At 38.9% G+C, this 20,058-nt stretch overlaps 1 protein-coding gene and 1 pseudogene across 1 annotated transcript; both read right to left on the bottom strand.

The window, feature by feature from the left end:
- Positions 1-386: 386 nt before the first annotated feature.
- LOC123932175 (olfactory receptor-like protein OLF4) lies at positions 387-1,355 on the bottom strand. The gene has a single exon (XM_045989934.1). It carries the CDS (start codon positions 1,353-1,355, stop codon positions 387-389), a length of 969 nt encoding a protein of 322 aa, XP_045845890.1.
- A 15,690-nt stretch (positions 1,356-17,045) lies between these two features.
- Positions 17,046-17,847, bottom strand: LOC123932176 (annotated as a pseudogene).
- Positions 17,848-20,058: the final 2,211 nt, after the last annotated feature.

Below are 20,058 nucleotides of genomic sequence, written 5' to 3' on the forward strand. Positions count from 1 at the left end.
TCACTTATTTGTGGAGCATAACAAATAACTTGGAGGACATGGGGAGATGTAGAGGAGAAGGGAGTTGAGGGAAATTGGAAGGGGAGATGAACCATGAGAGACTATGGACTCTGAAAAACACCAGAGGGTTTTGAAGGGGCGGGGGGGTGGGAAGTTGGGGAAGCAGGTGGTGGGTAATAGAGAGGGCACATATTTCATGGAGTACTGGGTGTGGTGCAAAAACAATGAATACTGTTATGCTGAAAAGAAATTTAAAAAAATCATAGAAAACAGAGTTTTCTGAAATTGCAAAGAGAAATTGAATTCTAGAAATGGAAATTTTTGGAAATACATAGGATCAAATTCTACTTCAAAATGATCAATAATCATGACTTTGAGCCCTGCAATCAAGGGCACTTTTTCATCCCCAAGACACTTGTTCCTTTTAGAGTTGCTATCCTGAAGAATCTCCTTAGAGCCTCCTTTATGTCTCTGTTCCTCAGGCTATAGATGAAGGGGTTCAGCATAGGTGAGACTACCGTGTACATCACTGAGGCTACTGCACTTGCATGGGAGCTTTGGGTAATAGCAGAGCTAAAGTACACTCCCAGGACTGTAAAATAAAATAAGGAGACAACTGAGAAGTGAGATGCACAGGTAGAAAATGCTTTGTACTTGCCCTGAACTGATGAGATTCTACATATGGAGGAAATAATCTTTGAGTAGGAGTAAAGGATCCCAGCAAGGGGACCACCAAGCAGCAACATAGCTGAAACATACATTACTGTGTCATTAAGAAAGGTATCAGAACAGGCAAGTTGGATCATCTGATGAAGTTCACAGAAAAAGTGGGGGATTTCCACCTCTGAACAGTAGGAAAGCCGCAACACCATCAAGCTTTGTAACAAGGAATTCAGGACACTCATGATCCAAGACACCATAATCAGCAGTACACAGAGCAGGATGTTCATGGTGGCCATGTAGTGCAGGGGGTGGCAGATGGCCACAAAGCGGTCATAAGCCATCACAGCCAGGAGTAAGTTGTCCCAGCCTGAAAAGAGTGTGGAAAAGTAGACCTGGCTGATGCATTCTGTATAGGTTGTAACTTTGTTCTGTGTCTTTATATTCACCAACATCTTTGGGATGATGGTGGAGGTGACACAGATGTCTACAAAGGACAAGGTGGTAAGGAAGAAGTACATAGGGGTGTGGAGGTGGGAGTCAGAGCTGACAGCCAGGATGATGAGCATGTTTCCAAACACAGTGATCAGGTACATGGAGAGGAAAAGCCCAAATATGGGGGGCTGCAGTTCTGGATCATTTGATAATCCGAGAAGAAGAAATCCTAAAATGTGGGTGTCATTTTCTGGTCCCATGTAGTTGTTGTGATGTCTAGAAATTAAGAAAAAAATATTTTTTACACAAATGGGAATTGGTATCATGGCAGAAATGTTATAATTACAATGACATGTGAGGGATTAAAAAGCAGGCATAAAAGAAATTGGATGAGGTGTATTCTTTCCTGGGAGTTTGGGAAGGCCTAAACAGAAGGAGATATTTGCAGAGAGACCTCAGAGAAGACTTCATGGGAGACACAAGGTTATCTGATGACTTCTGTGCCCTGCAGAAAAAAGAGCCAGTGCAAAGACCCTGAGAAGACACTCTTGTTTGAATAACCAGGACTCAAATGGAGCCAGTGTGGTCAGTAGACCATCAAGAGGAAGAGTGATGAGAGGTAGTGTCAGGAAAGGATAAAGAATGAGGTGGCCTCCCCACTGCAGTGCAGACTTCAATACACAAGGAGTCCTTCATTCACATGATGTTCCTTGTACATCAGTAAAAATGGATCCCTTCCTTATTTCCAAGTGTTGTTTAACATCTCTACTTTAAGGGTACCAAATTGGCACACAGACTCCTGGGGCCCTGTGACTACCAGGCACTTCTCACCCCCAGCTACAGTACTTAGGAAATAATGTATACTAATTAAGCTCTCAACATCAAATTATCATTACCCTGATAAATATAGAAAAGTACCCAATTTCCAGACGGTAAGACTCCCATGAACATGTAATCTGGTGCTCAATTTTAATGTGACCATTTTTTCTTGCATTTAGAGAAGTATAAAAAAAACTAGAAGTAGGCAGAGAAAAGGCAGAGGGGGAAGAAAAGACAAATAAACCCAGATGGGACCTTAAAGATCATGATGATAAGAAAGTTTTCTCACTTCTGGCTGAATTCTAGCTCTAGGTATATCACGTTGATGTCCAAAGTAACTAATAAAACAGAAAAAAAACAATTTATCCAAAGAGAAAAGAGTGATATGTTTATAAAATACCTTAACACATGAACATCTAGAAATATGAGCAAAAGGAACAAATTCACAGTTGACCCCATGAAACATACAACATACATAAATGGGGGGTTATCAAGATGAAATTGTTAAAGACTTTTTTCTTTGATATTAAATGCAAAATTTTGGAATCAGTGAATTAGTTTTGAACCTTGGGTCTACCACATCTTAACTGTTTGAATTTGGGAAGACAATAAATTCATTTTAAAATGTTATTCTCACCAGGTGGTGGGTAATAGGGAGGGCACGTATTGCATGGAGCACTGGGTGTTGTGCAAAAACAATGAATACTGTTACGCTGAAAAAAATAAATTAATTAAAAAAAAACTTTCAAATAAAATATATCTCTGAAAAAAAATAAAATATTCTCTCTGGAATAGTGGGGTTAGTGGTATTCATCTTTCTAAGGTGGTTGACAGATTGAGTCCATATATGTAAAAAGTTGATCATAGTTCCTTCCTATTAATATATGAATGGTTATTCTCTTTGTTCAGTCATCTTTGGGTGTGTGGATTTGTGTGTTTGCATGTGCACACATGCTTAATATAATGTGAAAAAAAATGGAATCCAGTGAAGGAAAGGGAAAAAATGGTTTTAACAGAAGGCCAGTGCCTGGTGCGTGAAAAACAGTATGGTTGAAGAGTCCATCAAAAGACCAGGTTGCAGAGGGAAAAGACAGTGTGGGTGCTGAGTTTGCATCAGACTCCAGGGAGCCTATGCTGACTGCTCCACTGGATCTCTGATCTAATTGTCATTCGTATCCCCATGCATTGTTTATTTGACCACACTTGTTTTTCTGTGGCTGGAGAGTGGATGAGGCTGGCTTTTCTCTTACTTTCCTTGGTGGCATTTATTCTTTTGTTATCTTAGTCTTTGGGGATTGCTCTCTGTTTGACACAAATCCAATGAGTACACACCAGTCTTGCTATTCTGTTCCTTGTCTGATATGTAGAAATCTTTCCAAATCATACTCTGTAAATCTTGAATGTTCCGAATCTAACTCCTTTCAGTATAATGATTTATCCTTGAAGACCCTGTGTCATATGAGCAGTTATTTCCCTCACTAGCTTTGTCCATGTCTTTATGTTCACAAAGGGGTGCATTTTTATAGAAACAAGTTTTAAGAAAATGAGATCTTATTCAATAGAAAGAATGGTAGGGAAAATAAATCATGTTAAATATGGTGGATTCAAAGAACAGTCTTCAACAAAACTGGACAATACTCTAATACTAACATCTTACAGAAAAGATATATAATAAAAACAATCACATCAACATGGGTCTCTAATTCATGACTAAATGGATAAAACTATGGGAATAAAAGAATAGGAAAATATACTTTTTAATACAGAATACAGGAAGCAATAAGTCAAGTTATGATTTGAGTGTATGTAACCATAAATGGACTCAGTCATGCTTAAGAGAAAGGTACAGGGGATCTTTAATTGAATAGGAAGGAATGTATTTCATATAATAATAGGAAGTGATTGTTATTTTAAAAAAGATCTAATTCCAGAAGATAAAATGGTAGAATTAAGGACAATTAGATATGCAATAAGATGGCAATATGTGAAAAAAGCAATTCTTGTGACAAAGGATGCAGAAGAATTTCAATACTTCAAAGCAATGAAAGGAACACAATGTCATCAACTGATAATTTTGGCCACTCAAAATATATAGGCTCTCACTCAATCCTATATATACATCTATACAAGATGCATGGATTAAATGGCAAACAGCAAACTGGTTTTAAAAAATGCCATTCTTTCTTACAGGAATACAATCAAAACAAAATAAAAACACACAGATCTCACTACAAGAAAGCAGCACACTTCCTGTATATAGGAAGTAAATGGCTAAGAAAGTAAAAAATATGTTCAGACTCTTTAGTATTAAAATAGTTATGAGGTAATGCTCCTTGATATATCCCTTCATGCTTATTAAGTACATTTTCCCCCAGTGGATGCCACTGGGAGAGACAACTGTGAAATATACATCTCAAAAACTGCTGTTGTAAGGTAATATTTACCTCCACAGACCTGGATCCTTCTCATAAAAATAGAACAAGCTAAATACACCCCATTTGAACTTTCTTTTTAAAATATTCTCATTCCAGTGCTCACACTTCCAAGCCTAATGTCCTGTTTTCCTAATACTCTTACCTGCAAAAACTCATTGAATATGCTCTAATTTCACTGGAACCACTTTATGTCCCTCAATCCTTCCTCTGTCTCACCCAACTGGATTCCCATTCCCACAACATGTTGTGATCCCTTTATTGCTGAGTCCAATGAACACTTCTTTTAAACATATATTAAATGAATTATTTTTTAAAGTACTTTGCACTTTATTTTTTACAGTACTTTGCACCATAATATTTTACAGAGAGAGAGACAGAGTGAGAGAGGGAATACAAGCAGGAGGGGGAGTGGGAGAAGTAGGCTTCCCACTGAGCAGGGAGGCTGATGTGGAGCTCGATCCAAGGACCCTGAGACCATGACCTAAGCTGAACATAAATGCTTAATGACTGAGCCACCCAGGTACCCCTTAAACTAATTATTTTAACCTTTGTATTCAACCCAGAAAACAAACATGTAATATCTTGGCTCTAGATATGTTGGTTAGGTTCACAGGTAATCTTAGGTAAGGGCTCTCAGGTCCCATTCTCTCTGATCCTTTCCTGAAATACTTGGGGAGCTCCTAGAATCACCTGGGTGAGGACTGTAAGATGAAAGTCTCCATGTGGAGGTCTGAATTCCTTCCCAGGTGGTTGATAATGGAGAACCAAGCTCTGTTCCTCTGCAAGACAGCAGGGAGTGGTGAAACATGGGTTCCCCAGCCAGACTTAGGAAGCCAAAAGCAACAACTATGTCCTTTCTTGCACAAGGATGCACCATGGTAAGGTACTGCAGTGGAGGAGATATTTACAGTTACCTGTGTCTGGGTCACTAGGCAATGTTTCTAGTGTTACTTTCACCTCTGAGCATATTATATCCCTGTGGACCACTGGTCTGCCAATTTCCAGAAAGAAATTTTTTTTCCAGCCAGTTCTCTGTTCCTAGGAGACTAGATTAGGATCCAGGTGAATCCAACTTTTCTTACTTCTTCTCCCTGATCTTGCCTGACTTCCAGAGCTCTAATCTCCTTCCATCTTATTACAATTTTGAGTTAGTATTTTGTCCAATTCTAAGACTGAAGGACCTGCTTAATCAGGTCTCATGGACCTCCGAAGTATTTTCTTATGACACAGGTCTCCTGACAGCTCTCGAAAAGTGCTCTCTTCAACAAGAGAGAAGGGTATGTTAATTTGTGATAAATGTATTGATACTAAGTATTTGTCTTCATGATGCTTTTGACTAATCATCCAAGTGATTCATGGTGGTAATACAAATGAAGAGCTGCCACTTAGTGCTCCATTTTTTTAAAAGTGTGTTAATTATGAGATATTTAGATCATTTTATGCCCCATACACTGAGTTGAGAATCCTACACGGATTGGTTTGTTAGTTTGCTTTTGTTTTTCTTTGCTGTTCCTCAGAAGTTTCTTTTTTAATTTTTTTTATTTTTTTCCCATTTTATTTATTTTTTTCAGCATAACAGTATTCATTGTTTTTGCACAACACCCAGTGCTCCATGCAATACGTGCCCTCCTTAATACACACCACCAGGCTCACATATCCCCCCACCTGTTTCCCCTCCAAAACCCTCAGTTGGTTTCTCAGCGTTCACAGTCTCTCATGCTTCTTCTCCCCCTCAGGTTTCCCCTAAATCACTTCTCCTCTCCTCCCAATGTCCGTGTTATTCCTTATGCTCCATAAGTAAGTGAAACCATATGATAATTTACACTTTCTGCTTGACTTATTTCACTCAGCATGATCTCCTCCAGTCCTGTCCATGTTGATACAAATTTGGGTATTCATCCTTTCTGATAGAGGTGTAATAGTCCATTGAATATATGGATGAATGGATAAAGAAGATATGGTCCATATATATGAGGACTGTTTTATTTTGTTTTTACAGAAGTCCACTCTGTAAGGTCTGGACTATAATGAACCTAATCTAAACTTGCAAAAATGGGCTCAAGAGTATGAAATGAGCTATCCCAAATTATGACCTGAGGGAGGTATGAGCTTTGACCAGAACTCTACCAAAATATTTTCAGTTCTCATACTCTAGGTTATTGATTCTCAGCCAGGGGTGATTTTTCCTCCAGTAGACACTTGACAATTATGGATATATATCTGGTTGTCATAAGTAAGGAGGTGCTACTGGCACCTAGTGGCTTGAGGTCAAAGATGCTCCCGCCCTGTTCTACAATGAACAGGATGGCCCCCACCACAAAGAATTGTCTAGCAGAAAGATCAGCAGTGGAGAGGTTGAGAAACACTATTCTAGATGAGAACTTCTCCAACATTAGCATGTATTTGAATCACTTAGGCATCCTATTCAGATTATGATTTGGCAGGATATGGGTGAAGCTCAGATATCATATAATTGTTACTGTTTCCCAGTTGATACTGATGCCACCAGTCCTGGTCTGTGGACCAGTCTTTGAGTATGAAAACTGGTGTTCAGTGTTTGAGTCAGGGATAGTTGTTAACTTCTCTACCAAGAATGCTCATCCTCATCTCAGGTCTGACCTTAGGTGGTCACATGATGGACTCAGAAATCAAGCTTGTGCATACTCAGATTTATACATGCCTCTTGAGCATTTCCTTCCTGAGCTGTGCTGCCTCAGGGGAAGGTTGATGCCAGATGGAAGAGATGCATAGGAAAAGGTATGGGGAAAGGATGTGGAGCTTCCTTGCCTTTCCAGGTATGCCACTCTACCAGTCTCCATGTGTTCACCAACCTGGAAGCTCTCTGAATCATCCTTTTAGGTTTTATGGAAGCTTAATTATATGGATACAATTGATTAAATCCTTGTCCATTTGTGATTAGACACCGTCTCCATCCCCTCTCCCATCCCAGGAAGTCAGGAGGTAGGACCTAAATTTCTATTCCTTTTTTTTTTTATGTTTCTTATACCTTTTTAATCTATCAGTTTTTTTTTTTAATATTTATTTTTATTTGTTTATTTACAGCATAACAGTGTTCATTGTTTTGGCATCACACCCAGTGCTCCATGCAGTACGTGCCCTCCCTATTACCCACCACCTGGTTCCTCAACCTCCCACCCCCCCCGCCCCTTCAAAACCCTCTGGTTGTTTTTCAGAGTCCATAGTCTCTCATGGTTCCTCTCCCCTTCCAGTTTCCCTCAACTCCCTCTCCTCTCCATCTCCCCATGTCCTCCATGTTCTTTGTTATGCTCCACAAATAAGTGAGACCATATGATACTTGACTCTCTCTGCTTGACTTATTTCGCTCAGCATAATTTCTTCCAGTCCTGTCCATGTTGCTACAAAAGTTGGGTATTCGTCCTTTCTGATGGAGGCATAATACTCTACTGTGTATATGGACCACATCTTCCTTATCCATTCATCCGTTGAAGGGCATCTTGGTTCTTTCCACAGTTTGGCGACCGTAGCCATTGCTGCAATAAACATTGGGGTACAAATGGCCCTTCATTTCACTACATCTGTATCTTTGGGGTAAATACCCAGCAGTGCAATTGCAGGGTCATAGGGAAGCTCTATTTTCAATTTCTTCAGGAATCTCCACACTGTTCTCCAAAGTGGCTGCACTAACTTGCATTCCCACCAACAGTGTAAGAGGGTTCCCCTTTCTCCACATCCTCTCCAGCACACGTTGGTTCCTGTCTTGCTAATTTTGGCCATTCTAACTGGTGTTAGGTGGTATCTCAATGTTGTTTTAATTTGAATCTCCCTGATGGCTAGTGATGATGAACATTTTCTCATGTGTTTGATAGCCATTTGTATGTCTTCATTGGAGAAGTGTCTGTTCATATCTTCTGCCCATTTTTTGATATGATTATCTGTTTTGTGTGTGTTGAGTTTGAGAAGTTCTTTATAGATCCTGGATATCAACCTTTTGTCTGTACTGTCATTTACAAATATCTTCTCCCATTCCGTGGGTTGCCTCTTTGTTTTGTTGACTGTTTCCTTTGCTGTGCAGAAGCTTTTGATCTTGAGGAAGTCCCAAAAGTTCATTTTTGCTTTTGTTTCCTTGGCCTTTGGAGACTTATCTTGAAAGAAGTTGCTGTGGCTGATATCGAAGAGGTTACTGCCTATGTTCTCCTCTAGGATTCTGATAGATTCCTGTCTCACGTTGAGGTCTTTTATCCATTTCAAGTTTATCTTTGTGTATGGTGTAAGAGAATGGTCGAGTTTCATTCTTCTACATATCGCTGTCCAGTTTTCCCAGCACCATTTATTGAAGAGACTGTCTTTTTTCCATTGAATATTTTTTCCTGTTTTGTCGAAGATTATTTGACCATAGAGTTGAGGGTCCATATCTGGGCTCTCCACTCTGTTCCACTGGTCAATGTGTCTGTTTTTATGCCAGTACCATGCTGTGTTGGTGATCACAGCTTTGTAGTAAATCTTGAAATCAAGTAACATGATGCTGACGGTTTTATTTTTGTTTTTCAACATTTCTTTAGCAATTCGGGGTCTCTTCTGATTCCACACAAATTTTAGGATTATTTGCTCTAGCTCTTTGGAAGATACCGGTGGAATTTTGATCGGAATGGCATTAAAATTATAGATTGCTCTAGGCAGTATAGACATTTTAACAATGTTTATTCTTCCGACCCAAGAGCATGGAACGGTCTTCCTTCTTTTTGTGTCTTCTTCAATTTCTTTCATGAGTGTTCTGTAGTTCCTCGAGTACAGGTCCTTTACTTCTTTGGTTAGGTTTATTCCCAGGTATCTTATGGTTCTTGGTGCTATAGTAAATGGAATCGATTCTCTAATTTCCCTCTCTGTATTTTCATTGTTAGTATATAAGAAAGCCACTGATTTCTGTACATTGACTTTGTATCCTGCCATATTACTGAATTGCTGTATGAGTTCTAGTAGTTTGGGGGTGGAGTCTTTGGGGTTTTCCATATAAGGAATCATGTCATCTGCGAAGAGAGAGAGTTTCACTTCTTCATTGCCAGTTTGGATACCTTTTATTTCTCTTTGTTGTCTGATTGCCGTTGCTAGGACTTCTAATACTATGTTGAACAAGAGTGGTGAGAGTGGTCATCCTTGAAAGACCCACAGCAAATATCATCCTCAATGGGAAAAATCTTGCAGCCTTCCCATTGAGATCAGGAACATGGCAAGGATGCCCACTCTCACCACTCTTGTTTTTCTATTTTTTTTGAATGAGGCTTTCATGGCTATATATTCCTCCTTTGGGGCTGCCTTTGGTGTATCTCATAGCTTTTGGACTGAAGTGTTTTCATTCTCATTGGTTTCCATGATTTTTTAAAGTTTTTTGATTTCCTGGTTGATCCAAACATTCTTGAGCAGGATGGTCTTTAGCTTCCAAGTATTTAAATTTCTTCCAAACTTTTTCTTGTTATTGAGTTCCAGTTTCAAAGCCCTGTAGTCTGAGAATATGCAGGGAATAATCTCAGTCTTTTGGTATCAGTTGAGATTTGTGATCCAGTATGTGGTCTATTCTGGAGACAGTTCTATGTGCTCTCGAGAAGAATGGTTATTCTGTTGTTTAAGGGTGGAATGTTCTGTATATCTCTATGAGGTCTATTTGGTCCAGTGTGTCATTCAAAGCTCTCATGTCTTTGTTAATTTTTGTTTAGATGATCTGTCTATTGCAGAGTGGAGTGTTATGGTCTCTTACAATTAGCATATTATTATCAACATGTCTCTTTATTTAGGCTAACAGTTGGCTTATATAGTTGGCTGCTTCAATGTTGGGGGCATAGATATTTACATTGTTAGATCCTTCTTGGATAGACCCTATTATATAGTGTACTTCTGTATCTCTGACTACAGTCTTTAGCTTAAAATCTAATTTGTCTGATATGAGAATTGCTACCCCAGCTTTCTTTTGAGGTTCGTTGGCAGAAAGATGATTCTCCATCACTTCACATTCAGTCTTGATGTATTTTAGGTTCAGAATGAATCTTTCTTAGATAGCATATGAATGGGCCTTGTCTTTTTTTTTTTTTTAAAGATTTATTTTTTTGACAGATAGAGATTACAAGTAGGCAGAGAGGCAGGCAGAGAGAGACAGAGAGGAGGAAGCAGGCTCCCAGCCAAGCAGAGAGCCCGATGCGGGGCTTGATCCCAGGACCCTGGGATCATGACCTGAGCCGAATGCAGAGGCTTTAACCCGCTGAGCCACCCAGGCGCCCGGGCCTTGTCTTTTTATCCAGTCTGCAAACCTGCACTGTTTAATGGGAACATTTAGGCCATTCGAGTTGAGAGTGATTATTGAAAAATACGATTTTACTGTCATCAGGTTTCTTGTGAGGTCCTTGTTTCTATACATTATCACTGTAAATCTCCATTCCATATCACTCTTGGGATCTTTCTCCTTTTATAGAACCCCCCTTTAATATTTCTTGCAGGGGCAACTTAGTGGTTACATATTCTTCCAGTTTTTGCCAGTCTCAGAAGCTCTTTATCTCCATCCATTCTAAATGACAGCCTTGCCTGATAAAGTATTCTTAGATATATGTTCTTCACATTTAATACCCTGAATATTTTTTGCCAGCCCTTTCTGGCTTGCCAGGTTGCTTATTCCGATGTTCTTCCCTCTCCACATAAGGAATCTCTTCCCCCAACTGCCCTTAAGATGGTTTCCTTGATTTTTACGATACTTGAGTTTTACTATTACATGCATGGGGATTAGTTTATTCTCCTTGATCTTGGGAGGGGTTCTGTCTGCCTCTAGGACACGAATGCTTACTTCATTCCTCAGATTAAGGAAGTTCTCAACTACAATTTGCTTAAATATATCTTCTAGTCCCCTCTCACTCTCCCCTTTCCCAGGGATCCCAATAATTCTGACATTGGAAGGTTTCATGGCATCGTTGATTTCTCTAATTCTGTTTTGTTCCATGAATTCTAAACTGTTTGTTCCAGGCTTCCTCCTCTTCCTTCTTTTCTATCAGTTTGTATTCTAGATCACTAATTTATTCTTCTGCCTCATTTACCCTAGCTGTTAGAGTATCTAGATTAGATTGGAACTCATTGATAGCATTTTTAAGTTCTGCCAGATCAGCTCTCAATTCTGCCCTTAGAGAATCTATGTAGCCATTACTTGTTTTCTCCAACCTAGCTATTGTCTGCATAACTGTTTTCCTGAAGTATTTTTCCAACATCTTTATATCCATACCAACTAGTTCTGTGGCAGAGTTCACAGGCTCTGAAGTTTTCCTCTGTTTGGGGTTTTTCCTCTTAGTCATTCTGTTGAGGGGTGGCTGAGGGAATGTACAGAGTCCAAATTATTGTCCACAAGCCAAGCAAGATGCACCTGTTTTATAGGGACCTTAGAGTTGTCATCTCCTTACACTTCCATACTGTCTTCTCGGGGAGGGGCCTGCCACACTGTTACTCAGGCAACTCTGTTTGGGCACAGTTAATTGTCCTGCCCCCTGTGGGGTAGATGGGCTCAGTGAAAACTGGTTTTGGAGGGCTTTTACATTCTGGCAGCTTTCCTTGGTGACTGTCTCCTCTTTTTCTTTCTTTTTTTAAAGATTTATTTATTTATTTATTTGACAGAGAGAGAGAGAGAGAGAGATTACAAGTATGCAGAGAGGCAGGCAAAGAGAGGGGGAAGAAGGCTTCCTGCTGAGCAGAAAGCCTGACACAGGGCTTGATCCCAGGACCCTGGGATCATGAACTGAGCCAAAGGCAGAGGCTTAACTCACTGAGCCACCCAGATGCCCCTTCCTATGTCTCTTCTGAGAGTCAGAGCAGAAGTGACTATATCCAATCTGTTGTCTCAGAACAGAGAGATCACAGTCTGTTTTTCAGTGATCTCTCTAGGCCACACTGTCTCTGTTTCTGTTTCTGCTGCTAAAAACCATAGCATCCTGGGTTTTGCACCCCCACAGAAGCACTCTTAGCCCTTGCTTCCAGGTCTAGGAATGTTTCTTCCCTTTGTGGTTTTAAAACCACCACCATCCCCAGTTTGCATGTGCACCTCTGCAGCTCCAGGTTTCAGTCTGGGGGGCTGCCTTAAAATCCTTTCGCTGATGCTAGCAGTCTGTAAGTCCCCACGTGTGAGGCTTTTTTCCTCCATGGGAACATGATCCTGGAGGAGCCCTCCCCCTTCTGTTTATCTTCCCATATCTGCCTGTAGAATCACAGCTCCCCACTTCATACCTCAAAATCAACTGCCAAAGATATTATGTTTGTAGAGATCTTGACGTATCTTCTTACATTTCAGGGTGATTACATAGGTGTTCAGACTGGTCTGGTAGGTATCCAGCTCAATTCAGGGAACTGGTTGTAATAGGGTCCTCTATTCCTCCACCATCATGCTGCCTCTCATGGATGAAGCCTGGATTGGAATTCTGTCACAATGATTCTAGTTCTTAAACTCTGGCACAGTGGTTCTCAACCAGACATTATTTTGCCCCTGGGGATATTTGGGCCATGTCTGAAGGGATCCTGCTGAACATGTATAATCCCCCAAATAAATATTTATCCAGCCCCAAGTGTCAACAGTGAGAAGCTGATAAATATGATTCTAGACCAACACTTCTCTATCTTCATTGTGAAAAGAAATCACCAAAGTTGGGCACCTGGGTGGCTTAGTCATTAAGTGTCTGCCTTCTGCTTAGGTCATGGTCCCAGGGTCCTGGGATCGAGCCCCACATATGGCTCCCCATGCAGTGAGAAACCTGCTTCTCCATCTTCGACTCCCCTTGCTTGTATTCCCTCTTTCACTGTCTCTGTCAAATAAATTTAAAAAATTAAAAAATGAAATCACCAAAGTTTGTAGTTAAAAGGCAAATTCTAATTTATTAGGTGTCCAGTGGCCCCAGGTATTCAGCCTTTCTTTCTTTCTTTCTTTCTTTCTTTCTTTCTTTCTTTTCTTTTCTTTTCTTTTTAAATTATGTGAAGTTAGCCACTGTGGAGTATACATCATTAATTTTTGAAGTAGTGTTCAATGATTCACTTGTTATGTATAACTCAGCATTTCTAACAAGCTTCCAGCTAGGGTTGATGCTGCAGGTCCTGTTCTGTGGGGCACAATTTGAGAGCAAGTCTCCCTTCTTGTGTTAGAATCACATGTAGGTAGCTTTAGGTTTTCTTCACCAGGGATCTTCTGTGTTTTTAATTTTGAAATATATGATTTTCACATAACTCTATAGGTGGTGGTAAATTCTCTATACAATACTTCTATATAAGAACTATTGACTAATATCAAATAAGTTATGTTTGAAGAAAACTTTATGGTATGCAGATGAAGGCTTCAAAAAGATATCCACATCTTAATCCAAAGATCTCTTGAAAACCTTTGTTTACAGAGCAAGGAGAATGCACCTTGTAGAAGGAATAAGACACTAATCAGTGATCTTGATATAAAAAGATTATCCAGATGGGACTAGTGTAATCATAGTGGTCCTTTAAATGTAGAATAGGAAGGTCAAAGAATTGGAATCTGAGAGACATTTTCAGATTCTATGCTGTGGACCTTGAAGATGGAAAAGATCCATGAGACAAGAAAGGGAGGAAGCCACTGAAAAATGAATTAGGAAAGGGAGTGAGTTCACCTCTGGAGTGTCCTCTCTAGACCTCTTTTTTTCCCATTAAGTTCACTTAGCCACCATATAATGCATCACTATATTTGATGTAGTGTTCATTGATTCATTAGTTTCATGTAACACCTAGTGCTCATGACCCCACTTAATTGTAGTTCAATGAGACCTATTTCTGTCTTCCAACTTTCTAGAAACTTAGAATAAATATTTGTTTTAAGCCACTCATGTGGTAATTTGTTACAGCAGGAATCAAATACAGACATTTGTTCACAAAATATTGTTTGTAGGAATGGAATTTGAGCCTTTCAACTCATTCAGTGAACTTCCCTTGGGTAAATTTTGTATTGCAATTTTGTATTGCATTGTATTGCATTTTGTATTGCAATCTCACCTTAACTACAAGGGGAAAATCAGTTTTAGTTTGGATATATCCTGTCCAATTAACTGTGATTTCCCACTGTATAAATGTAAATGTTGTTTTGAATCCGAGGCCTTTGAAGTTTTGAGGTAAATAACAATTCATTATTAAAACTACAGAATCATTTGTGTCAAAATTCTACATTCCTTTTCTTTTTTATGTTCATTTAGGTGATTGTTTATTCATTTGTATTTCCTCCAACTTTGGGTTTACTTTCGACATAATAGATGGGTTTTAACTAAGCCTCTGCATATCTATTTAAATGTGTGTGAATGTGTTTGAGAGAAAGACGCACACAAATGTACGCAGACGTATACATACTCACATTCCTAGCCTTGAATGTTTTCTTTGGGCTCAACAAAGTGCTTGCACACATTTCATTTATTCCTCACAACATCTGTCAGAAGTTAGGGCTCATTACCTAACATTATTTTTAGAAATAAGGAAATTGAGGTTCACATTCGTCACATTTTATCAATAACATAACAAAGGAGTTAAAACTTACTGTACACTTTTTTTTAATTCTACATAAATGGAGTCATTATATCTATATCTATCTATCTATATCTATCTATCTATATATATATATATATAAACATTTCACCTTTTAAAGCAAGTTTGTGAAAATAATTTAATACAACCAGATTTCTTCATGAACTATCAGCCTACATTTTTACATAAGAAACATGCAAAAATACCCGAATGTTTATAGCAGCAATGTCTACAATAGCCAAACTATGGAAAGAACCTAGATGTCCATCAGGAGATGAATGGATAAAGAAGATGTGGTATATATACACAATGGAATACTATGCAGCCACCAAAAGAAATGAAATCTTGCCATTTGCGATGATGTGGATGGAACTCGAGCGTATCATGCTTAGTGAAATAAGTCAATCAGAGAAAGACAACTATCATATGATCTCCCTGATATGAGGACATGGAGAAGCAACATGGGGGGGTAGGGGGATAGGAGAAGAATCAATGAAACAAGATGGGATTGGGAGGGAGATAAACCATAAATGACTCTTAATCTCACAAAACAAATGGGGGGTTGCTGGGGGGAGGTGGGATTGGGAGAGGGGGAGGGGGCTATGGACATTGGGGAGGGTATGTGTTATCGTGAGTGCTGTGAAGTGTGTAAACCTGGCGATTCAGAGACCTGTACCCCTGGGGATAAAAATACATTATATGTTTATTTAAAAAAATTTTTTGGAAGGGGAGGCGAACCATAAGAGACTATGAACTCTGAAAACAACCTGAGGGTTTTGAAGGGTCAGGGGTGGGAGGTTGGGGGAACAGGTGGTGGGTAATAGAGAGGGCACGTTTTGCATGGAGCACTGGGTGTTGTGCAAAAACAATGAATACTGTTACGCTGAAAAAATAAATAAAATGGAAAAAAAATCATTCAATGTAACCTGATTCATTAACAAAATAAATGAGATGAATTAAATCTAAAAAAAAAAAAGCCACCTTGATCCCAGAAAAGAGTAATAAAAGATTTTGAACCCAGTTTACTGTTTAAACGATGCTCTTCCTTTTTGTCCTGTTGTAAGCACTATTCATGTCAGAAGTTAGGGTTCATTAACTAACATTATTTTTAGAAATAAAGAAATTGAGGTTCACATTCGTCACATTTTATCCATAACATAACAAAGGAGTTAAAACTTACTGTACACGTTTTTTTAAATTCTACATGAATGGAGTCATTATATATATATCTATATATATCCCCCTCTCCCAATCCCACCTCCCCCCAGCAACCCCCCATTTGTTTTGTGAGATTAAGAGTCATTTATGGTTTTTCTCCCTCCCAATCCCATCTTGTTTCATTTATTCTTCTCCTATCCCCCTAACCCCCCATGTTGCTTCTCCATGTCCTCATATCAGGGAGATCATATGATAGTTGTCTTTCTCCGATTGACTTATTTCACTAAGCATGATACGCTCTAGTTCCATCCACGTCATCGCAAATGGCAAGATTTCATTTCTTTTGATGGCTGCATAGTATTCCATTGTGTACATTAGATATATATGTATAAGATATATATATCTTATATATATCTTATACATATATATCTATATATATATCTATATACATATAGATATATATCTATAAACATATAGATATATATATCTATATATAGATATATATATCTATATATCTATAGATATCTATATATACACATATATACATATACACACATATATATGTATAAGATATATATATATCTATATGTATATTTATATACATATATATATATCTATAAACATATAGATATATATATAAACATTTCAACTTTTAAAGCAAGTTTGTGAAAGTAATTTAATACAACCAGATTTCTTCATGAACTAACAGCCTACATTTTTACATAAGAAACATGCAAAATGCTATGTTTTATAAAAAGCCACCTTGAGGGGCGCCTGGGTGGCTCAGTGGGTTAAGCCGCTGCCATCGGCTCAGGTCATGATCTCGGGGTCCTGGGATCGAGTCCCGCATCGGGCTCTCTGCTCAGCAGGGAGTCTGCTTCCCTCTCTCTCTCTCTCTCTCTGCCTACTTCTCTACTTGTGATCACTCTCTGTCAAATATATAAAATCTTTAAAAAAAAAAAAAGCCACCTTGATCCCAGAAAAGAGTAATAAAAGATTTTGAACCCAGTTTACTCTTTAAATGATGCTCTTCCTTTTTGTCCTGTTGTAAACACTATTCATTCTTTTCAGTTTTGCTGAATGCTTCACCATATCAACTCAGCTACATTCTTGGGGAGGTTCTCCTTTGTGATCTGTTTTCTCTGCCAGCTTACATTTCTGTTTTTTTTTTTTTAAGCTCTTTTTTTTTTTCTTTTTCCTTACTTGATGGGACTATATTAGAAGTTTCAGTGGAGATGATATTGTTTATGGGTGTGGTAGCATTCATGGGATGGTGATACTCAAGGAACAGTTCTTTAGTGTCATTTGTATATTCAAATGATGCGTAGGTCGTAGCATCATGAGATTAACTGCCACTCTTTCCTATATCTTGGCTAATATGCTCTGCTTTACAACTGATGCTGTGAGGTTGTTAAAAAATATTAGGGCGCCTAGGTGGCTCAGTGGGTTAAAGCCTCTGCCTTTGGCTTGGATCATGATCCCAGGGTCCTGAGATCGAGCCCCACATCGGGCTCTCTGCTCAGTGGGGAGCCTGCTTTAGCCTCTCTCTCTGCTTGCCTCTCTGCCTACTTGTGATCTCTGTCTGTCAAATAAATAAATAAATCTTAAAAAAATTCACAGATAAGATTGGAAATGTTCAAGGGTATGCTTCTGTCCAGGAAATCTCTATTAAGAAGGCTCTAGGATCACCATTTTTGCCTCTCCTATGTTGAAAGGAAACTGGGCTTAATTCTCAGAATCGTTCATTTCCTGCATAACCAGCAGGTCATGTTTCCAGTTCCATTTCCTGGACCTCACTGGCACTCAGCAAGTGGGTCATGGGATGTCTCCCAGGAAGGCATCTGCAATAAGAACAAAGGGAGGGTAGTGGTGTGGAGGCCAGGGAATCCTCCTTCTGTGTCCTTTGTCCTTTGTTGTGCCCCTCATACTGGAGACAAGAATTCCATGTGTCCCTCTATAATCTTAATTTTTGTATGCATTGTATTATATATATACACACATATATATACATATAATACAATATATAATACTATATATATATAATACAATGCATACAAAAATTAAGATTATAGAGGGACAATGTATATATATATATTATTTATTTATTTATTTGAGAGAGAAAGTGCAAGTATGGGGAGGAATAGAGGAAGAGGGAGAGAGAGAAATCCCAAAGCTGACAAGGAGCTCTGTCCCAGGACCCTGAGATCATGACCAGAGTCAAAATCAAGAGGCAAATTCTCAACTAACTGAGCTAGGTGCCCTATCAAATTGTATACTTTAAATGTGTACAGCTTATTCTATGCAGTTATACTCCACTGAATCTTATTTGTAGGGAGACATGGAAGTTTCAAGGCAGTAGCAGGAAGACAAAACAGAAAACATAGTTATGAAAACTCTTTCTTTACCTGAATGATAGACATCCTTACACATGGATTCCAGCCTCACATCATCAATAAGCAGGTGGGCAGCATGAAAACATTAGTTTGCACATTAGTAAATGTCTCGCCTTAATTTTGCTTCATCTCTGACGCTAGGGCCATATTATGTCAAAATAGTCATTGAAATTTGTGTTTCTATGTAGACTACAACTGGAGATGTGTGTTTGACTATTGGTTTTGCTGGGACTAGGCAATGTGGACATTGAGATGAATAAGAGAACAGGATCCTAATGAGAAAAATAAAACCCAATAACTTGTTACAAAATACAGTATATGTGGTTCTTTTTTTTTTAATTTGTTTATTTGTTTATTTACAGCATAACAGTGTTCATTGTTTTGGCATCACACCCAGTGCTCCATGCAGTATATGTCCTCCCTATTACCCACCACCTGGTTCCTCAACCTCCCACTCCCCCCACCCCGCCCCTTCAAAACCATCTGGTTGTTTTTCAGAGTCCATAGTCTCTCATGGTTCATCTCCCCTTCCAGTTTCCCTCGACTCCCTCTCCTCTCCATCTCCCCATGTCCTCCATGTTATTTGTTATGCTCCACAAATAAGTGAGACCATATGATACTTGACTCTCTCTGCTTGACTTATTTCGCTCAGCATAATTTCTTCCAGTCCTGTCCATGTTGCTACAAAAGTTGGGTATTCGTTCTTTAAAAAATATTTATTTATTTATTTGACAGACAGAGATCACAAGTAGGCAGAGAGGCAGGAAGACAAAGAGAGGAAAGCAGGCTCCCCGCTGAGCAGAGAGCCCGACGTGGGGCTTGATCCCAGGACCCTGGGACCATGACCTGAACCGAAAGCAAAGGCTTTAACCCACTGAGCCACCCAGGAGCCCCAAAGCACAGTATATGTAAAAAGCTACATTTTCAGGAAGAACAGATATTTAAAGGAATTATGGACACAAAAGTGGAGACCTTTAGTCTTGGACTTTCCACTCTTATGAAATTATAAATTGCTTTGCTTCCAATTGTTTTTTCTTTTTCATAAAGAGTAGTGCAACTTATGATTATTTTGTGGGCAAACAAAAGAAAACCTCCTCAGTATGATATATTTCTTTTCAGAAGAAATTATTCTTAACAAATCTATAGAATCTCATGAGATTAATGGGAATTTCCTATATTTTGTGTTTTTTTAAAAAGAAAAGGATTTTATTTATTTATTTATTTATTTTACACAGAGAAAGAGAGCATAAACAGGGGAGAAGCATGCTGAGGGAGAGGGAGAAGCCAGCTTTTGCTGAGCAAGGACCCTGATGTGGGTCTTGAGCTCAGGTCCCTGGAATCATGACCCGAGAGGAAGGCAGATGCTTAACCTACTGAGCCACATAGGCACCCCAAGGGAATTTCTAATATTTTGTCCAAAATTGGGAATCAACTTAGAAAAGCAGGAGAGCAACTAAGGACAACATTGTGAGATATCAGAGAGCAGAAATGTTAATACAGATGGTTATTCAAATTGTACAGAGAGGTTGATGTCACAGAAAGGGATATTCCAGGAAATCAAAAGAAGGAATAAATTATAAGTCCACAGTCTGATCAAAGAATTACCATGGCTGGCTCTCAGGCTTTGAGTCCTGCTA

This window comes from Meles meles, chromosome 20 (assembly GCF_922984935.1).
Source record: "Meles meles chromosome 20, mMelMel3.1 paternal haplotype, whole genome shotgun sequence".
NCBI lineage: Eukaryota > Metazoa > Chordata > Mammalia > Carnivora > Mustelidae > Meles > Meles meles.

Excerpts from the sequence above, each read along its gene's own strand:
- LOC123932175 (XM_045989934.1), bottom strand. The coding sequence starts at position 1,355 with ATGGGACCAGAAAATGACACCCACATTTTAGGATTTCTTCTTCTCGGA.